Source organism: Amyelois transitella, chromosome 8, assembly GCF_032362555.1.
Source record: "Amyelois transitella isolate CPQ chromosome 8, ilAmyTran1.1, whole genome shotgun sequence".
Classification (NCBI taxonomy): domain Eukaryota; kingdom Metazoa; phylum Arthropoda; class Insecta; order Lepidoptera; family Pyralidae; genus Amyelois; species Amyelois transitella.
Genome location: NC_083511.1, coordinates 6,040,864 through 6,060,099, shown reverse-complemented (window position 1 = coordinate 6,060,099; position 19,236 = coordinate 6,040,864). Strand labels below are relative to the sequence as shown.

The 19,236-nt window shown below is 34.2% G+C and overlaps 1 protein-coding gene across 1 annotated transcript; it reads left to right on the top strand.

Annotated features, from left to right (window-relative positions):
- The first annotated feature begins 9,150 nt into the window (after positions 1-9,150).
- LOC106134924 (moricin) lies at positions 9,151-16,236 on the top strand. The gene is made up of 3 exons (XM_013335070.2): positions 9,151-9,205; positions 15,462-15,526; positions 15,897-16,236. The coding sequence occupies exons 1-3, from the start codon at positions 9,151-9,153 to the stop codon at positions 15,978-15,980; spliced, it is 204 nt and encodes a 67-aa protein (XP_013190524.1). The 3' UTR covers positions 15,981-16,236.
- Positions 16,237-19,236: the final 3,000 nt, after the last annotated feature.

Here is a 19,236-nt window from a genome sequence, read left to right as displayed (position 1 = left end):
ACTTCGTATAGCAAAGCAAAATGTATTACGACGACATATTTTAAGAAAACAATTTTTGCTCAAACCAATAATATTTCTTCGAAGCCACTGGCAGGTGTCATAAGGAAATTTCAATATCAAAAGCCGAGTAGGAAATCCCGTAAATTTAAAAGTATTTAAATGGGGCGAGTAATAAATTATTCGACATTCAGACTTGAGTTACTCTGTTGAGAAAACCTCTGATTTCAACTCCAACAAACATGAAGCTGTCTGGTCTGTTTCTGATGGTGGTGGCGGTGTTCGCTCTGGTCTTCAGCGGAGGACAAGCAGAGCCCAAGGTCAACGTCAAAGCTCTTAAGAAGGGGGCTAAGGCTATTGTAAGTGTACCTACTGCATAAGATATTTTGATAGACGGCCACTTTACTCACAACTTTTAATTCACAAGTAGTATCTCATAATAGTAAATGTTCTTCTTCTAGTATTGAAAAGTTTAGATTTAAATGTTATAAAATTTTTGTTACTATAAAAACTTATTACACCAGACACGTTATCACTTCGACAAATTACTCGATGACTTTGGTGAAATTCGTACTCAAGATTTGCCATACACATTACTACTTATATGTATGTATGTACTAAGTAACTTTGTTATGTACTTACTTATTATGATTTTAAGTACAAATTTTCTTGCTAATACATACATTCATAGGTACATATAATCAGGTCTATATCCCTTGCGGGGTAAACAGAGCCAACAGTCTTATAAGCAAGACTTATAAGCCAAGTTCAGCTGTTCACTTTTTCTTGTTAAGGAGAGGTGAATTAATAAATACATATTATTTAAATTGATTAAATTACGAATAAGATAATTTGTTACTATCTCATACTTATAAAAATAAATCGTCAAATCTCAATCTCTTTTTGTTACAGGGTAGAGGCATCTCTCTGGCGGGCGCGGCTGGCACTGCGCACGAGCTGTGGCAGCAACGACACAATGGTTGATTTTATACTATTTGATGACTTATGATCAGAGTATTCTTTCTGCGATGTATTTTTTTAGTAAATTATTCTTTAGCAATATAAAAATAAATTTTCTTGGTTTGTTAGACACGTTTTTCATTCCCATTTAAGTGACTGATAGTTACGTCAAAAATAATCACCGTTTAAAATTTTATATGATTAAATTTTATTATTTTTTATTAAAATTTCGTAAAAATCAATTAACCATAACAATGTATTCTCTCGTCCACACTGTTTTCAAAGTTTTAATAATTGTGAAGACGACATTAATGAAAAAAAAAGCTGCAGTGCAGTCTGTTAGCGCTTCATCTGCACTGACGCTTTGGAAGCGGCAGTAAACTTAGTTTTAAGTAATTTATAAGACGTCAACCAATGTCATGAAACCAAAAGATCTGACATCTGATTTGTTTGTTACCTCTTCACGCTTCATCTACTGAACCAATCTTCTTGATATTTCGATTAAGAGTTTGGAGAAGAATACAGGGTAACTTTTATCCTTATGATTTTACTAGTAAAATCTAGTAGTTCCTGTGGGATTTGCGATAAAGCTGTATTCTTTTGAAGGTGACTCTAAAATCGCGCGCGTGAAGCTACTGATAAAAGCTAGTAAATTCAAATTCAAACTTTTATTTGCATAATATGAGTACAACAAGGTCTTAAATATTATGTATAACAGATCTTCATATTTACCCTTTCGGGTGTTGCAAACATTTTTATATGTATTAGTAGACATACAAACTTATACATAGAGGTACCTACTTAGTATCACATTATAATTTTAAATCTAATTAGAATTGTTTAAACCTAGTATTGCACAATTTATATTAATTAATATAAATGTAGAAGTTATGTGACTTTTTGGCTCTGTCTACCCCGCAAGGGTTAAAGTCGTGTTTTTGTATTTATGTGTACCAACTGGGTAGTCATTTGCAATTAATTAAGTTATTCCACCGCCCGCCCTGAGCCATAATCACTAATTTCTGTGTAATTGTACAGAATCGGCTAAATCGAGCGGTGTGATTTCCGGCTGAGCAAACTAGAACTACTCATATTGCTGGAAATACTCTTGCCGTGTAGTTACCGGCACTTTAGATATATCCCACGTTCATCTGTATATATACATATATACAGATGAACGTGGGATATATATATATATATATATATATATATACACTATTAAGATAAAGAGGTAACTTTGCTTGTGTGTTTTGGAATCATGATTTTTTTTACCATTAACTCCGGGTGTGCGTGTGCGGTGCGGCCGTAGATATACCTGGCACTAAGGGAAAGGTTCATAAACTTGGAATTCTTCTTGTGGGCGATGAGCCAGCAACCTATCACTATTTGAATCTCAATTCTATCAGTTAGCCGTAGCTGAGAGTGGCCACTCTATCTTTTCAAAACTGTTGGCTCTGTCTACCCCACAAGGGATATAGACATTAATTCGAACCAGGGGCTGGTCGCCAGAAAGGGATAAAGGCGTGATTGTAAGTATACAAATTTCAAAATCGATTTCTTTAATTATTGAGTGAAAATGCGACAATTGGCGTAAGGACTTGAAGAAAAAATATACTTATAAAAAATATAATAATTTATTTACTTTGGTGATAAAATAATACCTTAAAACATCTTAATAAATATCGAACAAAAAAATTAAGTTAGCCATGTCGTTGTTGCCACAACTCGTGCGCTGTCCCGGCCGCACCCGCCAAGGAAACTGCTTTACCCTGGAATAAATAATATTATTAATATTTACAATAATCTTTTGATAATTTATTTTAAGTATTTTGATTTATTTTTTAGTATTTGACTTAGGGTGGTATGACCAATATTGAAATAAGTTATGTTAGGTTATTACAAGTTTAATTAAAAACATGTTCTCATTAAACTGATAAGTGGGCCAATGATATCTTTTGTGATAAAGAGAAGCTGCGTAAAATATTATTATCAGCACCTAACTTTCGATGATGACATACTATTTCAAGACTGCATTCTATTTTACAATATTGATGATACTTACAATAGCCTTAGCTCCTTTCTTCAGGCCGTTGACATTGACTTTAGGAGCGGCTTGTCCTCCACTGATGAACAGCGCGAACACCGCCAGCACCAAGAACAACAGACCAGTCAGCTTCATGTTGTATGTACGGAGTTTAACCAGAGGTCTTTACCACAAGACAAATCAAGTGTGAATGTCCAGTAACTTATTACGTACTCTATTTATATCAATCTGCGCATAAACAAATCGTAGTACGGGTTTTCCTGCTTGGAATAACAAGTAAATTTCTAAGACCGGGAAATTTGGAATTATCAATATGATTTGATCACGAGTTATTAATGCTCGGTAACTTAAAGGGCTTTGGTGACTGGAACATGTACATATGTCACGAGACTAATTGCCTCATAGGTGGGTGGGACAGGTTGCTAGGTCATGTTAATTAAATAAAAAGCAAGCAGTTTGTACGCGGCAAGAGAAGGATATTTTATTATGAAGCTTTATAAAAATCTTTTGCGACATACATGGGAAAGATATGGAGTGATTCTTTTCTAAAGTGCCGGAAACCACACGACACCTATGTAATGTTATGTATAAGTATATCTATTAATATATAATGATGTTTTATCTATTAACTTATATAACAGGAAACAATCAATAATTAATATCTAAATAAACTATACTTACCATATGCATAATTTAAATATTTTTTAAGCATGCATTTTCCCATCGAAGGATTCGGTACGTGTCTTAAGGAAATTTTGAATTTAAAATATGGTAGGAAATCCCGTATGATTCTTTGCAAATAGGTTTAAATAGGGCGAGTGAAACCTTACTGGTCATTCACACTTGAGATTCTCTATTGAGACGACCTCTTATTTCTCCTAAACAACATGAAGCTGTCTGGTCTGTTTCTGATGGTGATGGCCGTGTTCGCTCTGCTCTTCAGCGGAGGCCATGCAGAGCCTAAAGTCAATGTCAAAGCCCTAAAGAAGGGAGCTAAAGCGGTTGTAAGTATATTCAATGAAAATTGTTGCTTTTTTTGTATTTTAATAAAGAGTGGCGTAAAACAAAAAGCGCAAAACCATGAATTCGAGAAGATGAACCCGGAGCTATTTCGTTCCGGAGTCTTAAGTTCGCTTTCCAACATTTAACTATTTTATATCTCTTCTAATAGATAAAATACCAAATTTTTGCTAGCTTGCAAATAAAAGTATTCCATTCACCATGATAAATACATGACCCACAATACACAAATCTACAAATGTTTTGTTTTTTTGTTACAGGGTAGAGGCATCTCTTTGGCGGGCGCGGCTGGCACTGCGCACGAGTTGTGGCAGCAACGACACAATGGTTAATTTAATTTTTTAATGTGCACTACTAACTGTGATATCTTTTATTTATAAACTTTATTAATACTTTCAAAGAGATTCAATAAATTATATGATTCGGTAATTATACCTTATTTTTATTTCTTTAACACGTAGCTGTTGCCCGGAACCTTGCCCGCCTTAAATCCGTATAAATTTTAACTTGTAATATCTAAGTACCTATATAACTGCAGTTTCATGAAAATCCGTGGGTTAAATTTAGTAGCCATTGCGTTAAAGAGTAGGTGAGAAACACATAGACACACATCCTTATAAATTATCGCATTAGGCAGATAGAAGTATATAATACTTAGTTAAACACTAAGAAAGACATAGTCCGTAGTGGTTTACTTGAGGCCATAGAAATCGGAATAATATAAAGCAATAGAAGTGCCATATTGCAATTGAACAAAGAAACTATATGTCAACGTATTACATCGCACGCGGCTGTAAAAATATACGCCTGTGTACTTACTTTTTCTATAGTCTTGTATTATTCCGAATTCTATGCTTATAAAGTGGCAAGTGCGATTTATGTATGTTTGCCTTTAAAAATATTTTCTTACCTTTTAAAAATATACACAATTCAGTATTTAGACACTCGAAATGACTAAGATCACGTTCTGTGTACCTAGTTTAATGATGGAATTGAGATTCAAACAGTGAAAGGTAGTTAGCACATCGCCTGACAATAAAAATCCCAACTTAATCTGGGGGCACGGCAGTACCCCGCCAAGTCGAGCAAAAAAAGCGGCACGGCCGTACACCATCATTTTCTCGAAGCAATTCAGGCTACTTTCGACCCTCCTATAATTTCGTTGTGGATAAAACAAGAAGCCTGAATTTTCAGTAAATAATCAGGCATTATATAAACACGGTATATTTAAAATTTCAGCTAAGCCTTTCCCTTGATTCAATTTTACAAATTGCACGGGAAGAGAAACAACCGCCCCACATTATTTTTATACAAGCGATTGGCTAGCAACCTATGTGAATAGAATAAATTTATATTCAAAATTGGATACAAGGTATCACTTGTTGACGTCACATCACTTAAATCTAATTATAACTACTACCGCTTCTAAAGCGCATGTGTAGAAGAAGCAGCGGAACAAACTACACTGCAGCATTTTCACCGGACGACAATTTACATTATATATATCTTAAATCTAAATCATGGACGAATGCACATTGTCTACAATAAAAAAACACGAATGAATGTAGAACTAGTGAATCTCAATTACACAGCAGAACACGTCATTTCAAATTGCTGGCGCTGTTGCTCCGTAAGAGATAAAGATGTTTATATAAGTATGTAAGTAAAATACAGCTCAATTGGTTGAAGGTATCTTTCAAGATTCAATCCGAACAAACATAGTTATATACGTTGGAAGTTAAATAAAAGCTTGTAAAACGCAAATTGAAGGGTAAAACCTCCAGGGAGTTTGTTGATTGCGATGATCGTAGATATAGGATGTTGTATCAGTTTAATAATTCTTTTAACACATATAATAACCACGTCTTTATTCCATATCCTTATGTCTTAAGACCTCAGGGGTAGACAGAGCCTATACAATACAGTCTCAAAAAGACTGCTAGGCCACGTTCAGCTTTTGATATAGGTAATTAAATAAGTTATTATTCTCCTTTGATGCTTCTGGGATCACGAAAAATTTTTGCGTCTCTTAGTATGTGCCTAGTTGTTAACATTGGACTATTAAAGTACCGGTTAATGTAACGTCGCAAATGATGGTTTTAACTATTAATATTTAAACTTTTGAATATTGGAAATGTATTGCATCTCAATTTATTTGCAAGCTTTATAACTGCGCAAAAATCTACTGGGGTAATAATGTCGTGACATTAGTTTTTAATACAATGTAGCATTTTTATGTCGTGACGTTAGTTTTAAATACTTGTACAATGAAGCATTTCAATTATCGCACATTATTCCGTTTTCTATGGCCTGAAGTAAACTCTAAAATTTATACAATCAAAGGATTTGACGAAATCAGTAAGGTGTTTTTTGATCACAAATAGAATCACCAATTATTTTTGGGCTGTTGAGTGAGATTTTTCTTTAGTAGTTTGTAAACTTTATTAAGTTTGTAAGACAAAATAATGTTTTATTCACGTAGTTCCCCTAAATTGTCTGAGAAGAGCCAGCTCTTAAACATTAAAAGAAAAAGCTTTTGACTATTTTTGCATACCGTATAATTTATTTTATTTCTTTGGAAAGTATAAATAAAGTTAATAAATAAAGGAAATCACAGTTAGTATTACACATTATAAAACTAAATCAACCATTGTGTCGTTGCTGCCACAACTCGTGCGCAGTGCCAGCCGCGCCTGCCAGAGAGATGCCTTTACCCTGTAAAAAAAAAACAACACATTTGTACATTCCATTTTTTAAGTCATAAGATAACAAACTATCTTATTTGTTAGCTACCGAAATGAATTGGAAAATAGAAAGAAAAGGAAAGCGGACCCTAGGCTCTGAAACGAAAAAGCTCAGAGTTCATCTTCCTGATCACATATTTCTCCATTTCATCCATTCACCCACGACTTCTTGTACTAAGTTGTTTTGCACCACTCTCATATATAATAATTAAATTATAAATCTATACTTATATTATAAAGCTGAAGAGTTTGTTTGTTTGAACGCGCTAATATCAGAAATTACTGGTTCGAATTGAAAAATTCTTTTTGTGTTGAATAGACCAGTTATCGAGGAAGGCTTTAGGCTATATAACATCACTTTGCAACTTTTAGCAGCGAAAAAATAATGGAAAATGTGAAAAAATGGGTAATATTATTCATCCTTGAGGGCTTCAATAATACCCAAAATAACTATTCCACGCGGACGTAGTCGCGGGCACAGCTAGTAAAACATATAAAACTTATAAAATATCATTGTAGGTAGGTGGTACTCACAATAGCCTTAGCCCCCTTCTTAAGAGCTTTGACGTTGACCTTGGGCTCTGCTTGTCCTCCGCTGAAGAGCAGAGCGAACACCGCCACCACCATCAGAAACAGACCAGACAGCTTCATGTTTGTTGGAGATATCTTCGCAACAGAGAAACTAAAGTATGAATGACCAGTAAGGTTTCACTCGCTCTATTTAAGCTAATTTGCATGGAATCATATGGGTTTTCCTACCAGATTTTAAATTCAAAATTTCCTTAAACACGTGCCAAATCCTTCGATGGGAAAATGCATGCTTAAAAACTGTATGTTAATTAAGCACATAGTTGTATGATTACTTCAAGATGTTTATTATGGTCAAGTTTCCTGTTATCTATGTTGATAAGACAGATTAACATCGCGTCTTAGGTCTCGTTTTTATTATAATTTTATTATAACAACAAAGTGTCATAACAAACAGTGCCGTGTGGTTCCCGGCACTATTACAAAAAAGAATAGGACCACTCCATCTCTTTCCCATGGATGTCGTAAAAGGCGACTAAGGGATAGGCTTATTAACTTAGGATTCCTCTTTTAGGCGATGGGCTAGCAACCTGTCACTATTTGAATCTCGGTTCTATCATTAAGCCAAATAGCTGAACGTGGCCATTCAGTCTTTTCAAGACTGTTGACTCTGTCTACCCCGCAAGGGATATAGACGTGATCATATGTATGTATGTATGTATGTATAACAACAAAATTAGGAAACAGAATGTTAACAATACGACACAACATTATGATTTTATAAAATAAATTCTTCACAGATGATCGTGAAGAATCCATACATTATAATCGCTTTAAAATAATGCGTTAATATGACTTTTTGCTTTAATTGTATGGAGTATCAGAAAATGTGATGATAATAAACAACCTTACGATATTAATTAAAGTTGTTGTTCTTTTGGGAAACTCTCATTTAAATACAGATAAAGAAACAAAGTAACAAATAATATTTAATGTTAAAAGATGAACATAATAAAAACAATATTTTAAAGTATTTTAGTAGAAATTTTAGGTAACCTATACTCCAACGTCTTATAGTATATTCAGGTCGTTGATAGAGCAAAACCTTTTTTTTAAAGAAAGAAATAAGTTTAAAAACTAAAGTTTTTAAACTATAATTACGTAATATTATTCATAATTCTAATTATAAATATGAGAAAATCATAATTGTTCGTAAGAACAACAGAGAGAAAATGTTAATATATTTAGATGTATAAATTTTTTAACAGAAAAAGTTAATATATTTTGATATATTAACAGTTTCAGTTAATATATTAAAATATATTAAGAGTTTCAGTTAATATATTAAAATATATTAAGAGTTTCAGTTAATATATTTAGATACATAACTTTTTTCTGTCGGGTTCTGTGGAGTAGCTGTCTGGTGGTTCAACATTGGAAAGACAACAGATAAGGGGGTGTTCCAAATGCCTCCCAATTCACCATATCTCTTGGCATTTGTGTTTCATCACAAGCAACATATTTGGTTGAACTTGGAGAATTGTATTGAAGGGTTATACATTTGGTTGCCTCTAACGTTGTTCATGGGAAAAGAGGTAACCACAGAATTACACATAAGTAAACAGTCTTCAATCTTAGTAAAATTTTGACGCATAAATAATTGTGATACGTAGGTATTCCCTTTACGTGAATCAAATAAAATTATTTTGTACGTAAGAGGAAATTTTGTTTCGCGCTTAAGAAACCTAAATGATTGATGACACGCAGATTTCAGTGGCTTCGTATAAATAAAAGCTAGGATTTCTTTCTGGACATTCACACTTGATTACCCTGTGGTGAAGACTCCATACATACAACATGAAGCTGACTGGGCTCTTTCTGATGGTGGTGGCGGTGTTCGCCCTGCTCCTCAGTGGAGGGCAGGCCGAGCCCAAGGTCAATGTCAAGGCTCTTAAGAAGGGGGCAAAAGCTGTTGTAAGTAAAAATTTTAAAAACAAAAGGTTTTCTAACTAAAAAGTCCAGTTATTGATATCGAAGAGCGGGAAATCGATGGTTATCACATCGATTTAAATAAAATCTACAGGCCCGATGAGATATTAGATGATTGACAATTTGTTTGAATTTTACAAAACAAGGGTTTGTTTGTTCCTACGATAGTAAGTGAAAAACTAGGGTTATTTCATCAAGGATTATTCATTTGTTGATTTTTTAATGCATTTTTTAATGTATGAAATATAAGAATCTTGTCCCGGTGCATCTGATACATTCATTTATTCCTTTTTTTCAGGGAAAAGGACTCTCGGTCGTGGGTGCCGCCGGTACTGCTCACGAGTTGTGGCAACAACACCGACAAGGCTAATCTACAATCTATTTTCCAAAAATATGTAGCATTTATTTAAAGTCATAAAAATAATTAATCAAATATTTATTGTAACAGTTTTTAGATGTAAATTCTGCGTAAATAGAGTAAAAATATATTTTTAATACTAGATTTACAGTTTTATTATGATGTATAAAATCTCTCACAGATTTGAACACCTATCACCTAAAAAATTAAGACGCAACTCGCGTGGATTAACAGTTGGCAAAACGGTTAATATCAACACATATAACATATTAACGCACAGCCTAAATCGCTGGTTCTAGAGACATGATATTACTCATGTAGATTCCCTAAGTAGTTAAGAGAAGTTTCCAGGAATTCCAACAGGAAGAAATTTACTGGGATTCTCCTGGCGTTTGTCCCGGTTGTGTTTTCTTAGGAGAGAAGCCCTGGATTCGCCTATGAACATGATAATGTACCAGGAGTGGGTTGACCGCCACTGAAATTGTTATGTTCCTTGGTAGCAGTATAAGTAGGTAAAGGAAATCTGAAATTGGAGGAAATAGGTACCTACATAAGTACATATATCACGTATGTTATCTCTTACGGGGAAGACACCAGTCTCGAAAATAATAAAAGACGTCGTTCAGCTGAGTGGATTAATATTATTTTATAAAAATACTAAGATTTCTTATAAATGCTAACTATTCGTGATAGGCAAATATGGCAACGTCCGGAACAAAAAGACTTTGTGTACAAAATTGCAAAATCATTTCGTCATGAATAAGCATTGAATCATTTGGGCATATTTCCAATAAGAAGAAATCTTCTTTCTAGACATTGTTTGCTACTTTGATTAAGATCTAGCTCCTGAGGTAATCTCACCCTTCTATCTCTCCCGTGGGAATCCCTAAATAAATAGTCGGTAATTAATCAAACACTGAGATTCCTTAACCAGTAATATCAAGACAGATTTTAATTTATCTATGTCAATTTGTCTCCCCCTTTCTCGATCTGTCCAAACTTACCTATGATCATTAATTTTAAAACTTTTTGGGCACCAAAATACTTCAAGTTTTGGACAAAGGTTTGAAGTTGGGTTTGATTGTGAACATCCTAGTTAATTAGGTAAAATTTTCATCATTTTAGCAAGCTGATTTTAAGTTTTGTATATTTAAGTTCATGTGTGCGTATAAAAAAGGAATCTTTGGATTTATAGTCTGGAAACTTAAAGGGACATACCTATTGTGTTTACAGAATTAATATTAGGAACTACAGTAGGTATTATTTAGGTAATTAATTGTGAATATACACAGACGCGGCATAGCGAGGAATTTATTTAGATACTTTCCCAGCGGCCCGATTACGCGCGCACGGATTCTTCGTATAGGAGGCAATATTGGCATAATTTATAAGGTCATAGAATGTAAATTATAAAAGATATGGTATTTGATTATGTTGTCTATTGCGTATATTTTATAAGAGTATAATGTGAGTATAATTATTTGGGATAAATAGCGTCGTTGGTCGAATGGGTAACGTACCTGGTTAAAACGCGGTTGCGCATAAGGGCACCGGTTTGAATCCCATCTATCTCATTAGTATTAAACTAGTCTGCTTAATGTAACTATATCGTTTTATAAATGTGGGTTATAGTGATGTCAAAGTATAAAATTTGTGATCAAAAATAATACATAGTCAGTTAGGTAATTTCTTATAATTCAATCTTTATTTTATAATATAGGTACTTAGGAACACTTGGGTTTAGGTGAATATGGTGATGTTAAATAAATGTAAAGTAACAATGAAAGGGATCTACAACTATTAAATACAACTGGTAATAATTGTATAGGTGAAATTCAAATAAATCCATCATAATTCAGGTTTCTGCGCTTAGATATAATACGAGTAGATTAGCCCTGTCGGTGCTGTTGCCATAGTTCGTGTGCTGTACCGGCGGCACCCACAAACGATAATCCTTTACCCTGAAATAAGTATAACGAAAGCATTAAAACAAATGAAAAATTTCCTTAGCCAAATATGAGTTTGGTGAAAAATGATCAGTCTTGCCGTCAGTCCCGGTTGCGTTCTCGCCTTTTTGGGCTCTCTATATAAATTTTTTATACTGTGACTGGATTGTGTAAGTCTGGTATTTGTTAGAATTTTTTGATGTTTATCAATACCTATAGATATGAATAGATGAACTTATTATAAAATTTTAATACCGTTGATAACTCATAATTGAATTACTCGTACTTAGTGACGAATTCAATCAGTGTAAATTGTGATTCGACCCTTATTTTTTTTACAATGATTGTATAAATAAATGCGAGAAAAATGTAATGGTACTTACGATCGCCTTGGCGCCTTTCTTTAGTCCTTTGACATTTATCTTCGGAGCAGCTTCTCCTCCACTAATGAACAGTGTGAACACCGTTATTACCATGAAAAATAATCCAGTCAGTTTCATTTTATATGGCGAAGGAGGATGTAGGAGGTTTCAACAACAAGGGAATTCAAGTGTTAATGTCCAGAAGCGAGTCCCTTGCTTTATTTATATGAAGTTTACTTGTAACGGAGATGTATGGGTTTCTCCAGGACGAAACCCAATTGCCCTATTCATATGAAGGAAAATAAGTTTGCGTGGTAATACTTAACCTATATCAATGTTTCCAAAATAGAATATCTGCTTCTGTGAGGTATGTATTGGTTATTTTTAGATGTTATCAATTTAAAACACGATACGTACGTAATTTTTTAATTTAGATTCTAATTTTTTTATTATAATTTTCTAATTGATTAAAAAAAAATGTAAAACATTTTAAGACATTTTTATGTTAGTATAACATTTAAGTAATAAAATTGATTTCAGGAGTAAAAACCAAAATTGTCTTTTATTTCAGAATAAAGCATTTTATTTTAAATTCTGTTAAACTTTAAAACTGTTATATTTTTTTTTTGACAATACATTTTACTTACTAAAATTGGTAGGTCTATCGATCAATCAAAATATTTGCGATCAAACAAAGGCCAGCGATACGTCGCAGTAACATAAATCATGACGCATTGGCAATAACTTCCAACACATAGTTTTTATAGAGGAAAACGCCGGTTCATCACGTTCTGAGTAAAATTCATTTGCTATAATATAAGTTGGAGAATCCCAATTGGGAAACGCAAGAGCACAAAACTGAACATAATAATCGGTCTTTATAAAGGCAGTTTGAAGTGTCAGAAGTTACTCCTGTTGTGGACTTCGAAGAACACACATACATATTTTTGCCTTTTTAGACAATACAATATCTTAAAGATGAAAATCTATACCTTGTTTTTGACAGTATTGGCAGTAGTGGCCTTATTATTTGGCGCTTGTGAAGCCGCACCTAAAGTCAATGTTAATTCCCTCAAAAAGGGAGCTAAAGCCATTGTAAGTATAAAATAATTGGCAATAATGTTTATGTTTGTGCATTTCAACAATATCACATTGTGAAACTGGCATACGGTCAGGCTTACGTATGGGTAAGAGATAAGGTACTATGTTAAGGTACCTTCATGAATAAATAAAATTATTCTGACAGATCCCTAAAGGGCATCGCCATCATTAAAATTTTCTTGCCTTATTTTTTTTTGCTGTCCTAATGACAGGTTATGTTTTGAAGTAGATAATGATATGTAGGTGATATGTAGGTGATACTTATTTGAGTCTCAAAAAAGATTTAGGTAGAACAGTTTTATATTCTATATCAAAACAAAACAAATTTACATGAGAACCTCTTTGCTCATTGGGATATCATCAAAAATATATTGTTACTCATGTCAATTGTTTTCCATTTTACATTATTAAATGTATCTGAATTTTAATTAATTTACAGGGCACAGGCTTCAGGGTAATTAGCGCAGCAGGCACCGTCCATGACCTCGCTCATCAATATAGACACAGGCACTGAAAATGGATTATAAAACTTATAGCTTTTTAAATTGTATTAATGAAGTACTTAATGTTATTTAAATTATTAAATATGTTTCTGTTAATTTTGTGTTTAATTCGAAAGAACCCAAATAACAATGTGTGAAATAGAACTTACTTAATTTATTTTACACTTATGTATATCAAAGTTTTCTAGCTGACCTAATAGGTACCTATTGTATAAGCTTGAACTCGTTTACCCGTAACTGTTCTTTTCCTTCTGGCGACGTTCTCAGTTTCTTGGAATGACTCTATGATAAAGTGTTGGGAAATAGACGGCAAGCCTACCTAGTCTAATGGCTTACTAACTAATAGTTAACTTTTGCTTTAAGTCCGACAAAAACTGAACCGCGGCTAACAGCTAGTGTGTGTTCTAGGAATTGTGAAATGAAAATGAAAAAAATAACATCAATATTTTCTTACACCGCTTAAGAAAAATTACACACGTGGTCCGTTCAGAATTTTTGAGGTGAACTACAGGCAAGAAAAATTACCCGAGAGTCGTTTAGGAGATTGGGATGAAGCAAGGGCATTAAAGGTGTTCGTGGTCTGTTTTTAAGTAGAAATGCTTTTTTCAATGTGATAAGGCATTATCCTAGCTAAATACAATATCCTTAAATAGTGCCCTAGCCTTAAGTCATGGGACTTTATTTCCCTTCTTGCCCATTGTAGTGGAACCATCGTTGTAACTATTTATCATGTAAGAACCTTTCGTGGACTTCCAAGCTTAGAATCTCATAAAGATAGCAAACGCGAATTTGTAACTTATTGAAATGATTTAACAAAGTCTGCCTGATTGTCACCAATTTTGGGACTTATTGATAGTTTTGTAGATGCTTTATCCATTAGCTACAACATCCTTATTAAACTAAATTATGAATATAAACCAGGAATAAGCTCACATCTTAATCATCTTTCTTTTTTCAGTCTTTGCTAGACCGTTAGCTCTGTCTACCCCGTAAAGTTAAATGCGTTATTATATGTATGTATGCAATAATCTTACCTCCGTATAGCACTTCACTACATTAGACAAGAAGCTGGGACAGAAGATTGCAACGTGCAACCGGTACTAATGATGAACTCAAATTTGAATTATGTAACATGTCGCTTGTTTCACGGTCACGGCAAATCGGACACTCGGTCACTAACCCGGATGAATAACACTCAATAATTTTATCACTTATACTCTTATGAGAGTACACTTGTTCCGTTTTATAGCCATATACCTATTTATGAGGCACAAGAGTCTTTGAGCTACTTTGGGTAGAAATAAAAGGTACAATTAACTGACATTTATTAATGTTCACCAAAAATTATTAATTTAAATAATTTTGACGATCTAGAGCAAAAATCCAAGCAGAACTGAATGAAGCTGATCTAATGTTTTTGTCTAGATCATTAATTAACAAAGGCGTTTTAATGGCCCAAGAGTGAGGACACCTAAATATTTTTTGAGGATTCTACTAACCCGTATCGCTCAAAGGCTTTCGTTGAGTGTCCTCCACGGACTCCTTAAGTACTCAAAGGGACAAGCACACTCCTCCACTTAGTTCTGTTAAATGACCTGATTTCTCAAAATTAATCAAAGTTATTTCGAGTAAGGGTGCGGTACTTTACCCGCGTGTGTAATATCATTAAATATTTACTGCACCGATGACCCAGACATTATGTCTGAATGCTTAAGTTATAAACAAACATCACTTGGGACTCGGGAGTGTCCCATATCTTTTTCTCCTAAGTATAAAACTTCAACGGTTTTGCATTCAGTGTCATTTGAATCTGAAAACGTTTCCAATTAAATACTTACGGCTATCAGTTCAAATATGAAGCTAACGGTTTTTATTACCTTATTCGTAATGGTGTTGTCAGCGTTCCTAGGCCCTGCAGAGGCGGCTCCTGGCAAAATACCAGTGAAAGCGATCAAGAAAGGTGGCCAAATTATAGTAAGTAGATATTTTTTTAGCTTATCTATAGGGTACTTAGATTAAACTTATACCTATACTTATATTAAAAAAGTATCTATTGTTTCATTAGGCTGCAATATGTAATTTTAGATATTATAAACCTGATTATTTCGACACCCAAAGGTTGGTTATGGTTTTTAAATGTGTCTATTAGAATACCTACATTGTATGTCAACATCATTTAAACGTCTTGATATTAATATAACATAGTTACTAAATAGTCTACAATTGCTGAATGAACAGGGTGTCATGTTTCTCCGTTGTTGAGTGTATGTACGAGGTGTTATTAATTAAAATGAAACTTGTACCTACAGATGTTAATTAATTTGCGTTTATACTTTTCTTGCAGGGAAAGGCGTTGAATCGCATCAGCATAGCAAGCACTGCACACGATATCATCAGTCAATTCCATCATAAGAAGAAAAAACATTAAAATTGAATATATTAGAATAATATATGCTTATTAATGTTAACGCATTAATAAGATATCTAGCTTAGCGCGTACATTGTTCGTTTATAAATTTAAATAGGTATTTATTGATTTTTTTTAAAGTGAACTTATTCAACACATAAAGTGAATATATTTTTAAGGTCAATAAATTAAAAAGTATGTTTAGTTTTATACAATAATTTCAGTATTAATGTAACAAAATATTTAAATTTCAATGTTCAGGTATCGAAAACAAATTGTGCTGTAACACCTTGTTTAAAAACAATAAAAATAATAAATTATTTTTATATTTTGGCTGTTTTGTGCATTTCTGCCTGACATTGTCTCCTGTGGGATTATCAATAAAAATGCAGTGGACAAATTATCAAAAATCATGCAGTGGATAAAAGTTAGGTAGTACCCACCATCTAATTTTTTTCTCGCCAGACGCTATTGTGATACTTTAATGTTTTAAAAGATCATGAAGTAATCAATTTTAAGAATTTATCTTTCTTTTTGTCCATTTAAGTATTTATAGTTACGTTTTAAAACGATCTTCAATACACTGATCAATCAACATTTGTAATAAATTAGTTATGATACGAAATAATTACGGCCTCTGTGGCACAGCGGTAATACTCTTGTCTGTGACACCGGAGGTCCTGGGTTCGAATCCCGGTCAGAGCATGATGAGAAACGAACTTTCTCTGATTGGTCTGGGTCTTGGATATTTATCTATCTAAGTATTTAATATAAAATATAGTATCGTTGAGTTAGTATCTCGAAACACAAGTTTCGACATTATTTCGAGGCTAACTCAATCTGTGTAATTTGTTCCGTATATATTTATTATTTATATTTAATCCAAATCTACTTACATACATACCTACATATAATCACGTCTATATCCCTTGTAGGGTAGACAGAGCAATCTTGTAAAGACTGATAGACCACGTTCAGCTGTTTGGCTTAATGGTAGAATTGAGATTCAATTAGTGACAGTTTGCTAGCCCATCGCCTAAAAGAAGAATCTCAAGTTTATAAGCCTATTCCTTAGTCGCCTTTTAATCTAATTGATTAAAAAAAGGTACGTGTTACAAAGGAAAAGTAACAAATAGGTATATATATAATACAAATAACAGTTATATAAATGAGTAAAATATTTTATTACAAAAGCGTTCAATACTTTAATCTTCTTCAAAAGGATTTATTTAAGTTGGTTCCATTGCTTATCTTCTCAAGCCAAGTACAAATCCTTTAACTGTTTAGTTAGGAAAATAAACATACATACATACATACATACATAAAATCACGCCTCTTTCCCGGAGGGGTAGGCAGAGACTACCTCTTTCCACTTGCCACGATCTCTGCATACTTCTTTCGCTTCGTCCACATTCATAACTCTCTTCATACAAGCTCGGCGGTTTCGGGTACTTTTGACCTGACCCTTTACCAGGACGACCTTAATTTGATCAAGATACGTTCGTCTAGGTCTTCCCACTCCGACCTTTCCCTCCACACTCTCCTTGTATATCTGCTTAGTCAACCTGCTTTCATTCATCCTCTCCACATGACCGAACCATCTTAACATACCCTTTTCTATTCCTGTAACTACATCTTCTTTCACATCACAACATTCCCTTATCACGCTGTTCCTTATCCTGTCACTCAATTTCACACCCATCATACTCCTTAACGCTCTCATTTCCACTGCATTTATTCTGCTTTCATGCTTCTTTTGCCATACCCAACTTTCACTCCCATACATTAATGTCGGGACCAACACGCCCCTGTGCACAGCCAGTCGAGCCTTTTTGGATAGTTTCTGACTGCTCATAAAGGCATGCAAAGCTCCATTCACCATGTTCCCCGCGTTCACTCTCCTTTCAATATCACTATCATACTTGCCATCTGATGTAAACTTTGATCCTAGATATACAAACTCTTTCACTTGCTCCACTTTTTCTCCTCCAATCAAAATATTACATGCTGTCATTTCTTTCTCCATTTCAAAAACCAGTGTTTTAGTTTTACTTACGTTCACTTTCATTCCTTTCTCTTTTAAAGCTTCATGCATACAGTTTACCATCTCCTGTAACTCCTCCGCTGATGACGCCAGTATAACCTGATCGTCGGCATAGAGCAGACATTTGACGAGTAACTCATTCATCCTTAATCCACTTTTAGACTCTTTCAAATCTGTCAAACAGCTATCCATAAATAGGTTGAACAGCCACGGTGACGCAACACATCCTTGCCTAACGCCTTTCTCAATCTTAAACCACTCAGTGTGCGCTCCGTTTATCCTGACACAAGCACTCGAATCCTCATATAAGGATTTCAGTGCTCGTATTAAGAGACTGCTCACCCCATGCATAGAAAGTGCTGACCACAATTCATTCCTCTCAACTCTGTCATAGGCCTTTTCCAGATCTACGAATGTGCAATAGACTTTTTGACTCTTGGCCAAAAACTTTTCGGCTATGCACCGCAAGGAAAAGACCTGATCAGTACATCCCATTCCCTTTCGAAATCCCGCTTGAGCATCCCATATTTTGTCATCAGTTTCATTCCTGACTCTATTAATCAATACCTTAGCATACAATTTGCCGACGACGCTAAGCAGGCTTATACCACGATAATTTTTGCAGTCCAGCTGTGACCCTTTTCCTTTGTAAAGTGGCACGATAACAGCCTTACACCAATCTTTTGGTACTCGGCCGCTTCTCCAACACAAATTGAAAAGGCAGTACAACTGACTAGCTACTACGCCTTTTCCTGCTTTAAGCATCTCGACCGACACTCTATCACACCCAGCAGCCTTTCCCGCTTTCATACTCTTAAGTGCTTCCACAATTTCGAACATTTCAATTTCGCCTTCCATCTCATTCTCTTTTTCTTCGCTATAGCAGAAATCTTTCTTATTTCCTTCCTTTTTTTCAAATAAACTTTCAAAATAGTCCTTCCATATCTTTAGTACACATTCTTCTCCTTTCACAACGCTACCATCCTGGCATCTGATCCTAGTCAGCTCTCTGGTTATAGTATTTCCTCGGGCTGACCTTACGGATTTCCAGAATACTTTCAGATTTGACTGAAAGTCTTCTGATAGCCTTTTATCAAAATCCTCTTTATACTCTTCTTTCTTTCTAATCACAGCTTTCTTAACCAAATCTTTCATTTTCTTATATTCCTTACGTGCTTCATTCACATCTTCATCTATAACCTCTTGCATTCTTAAGTTAGCTTTTGCTGCTAA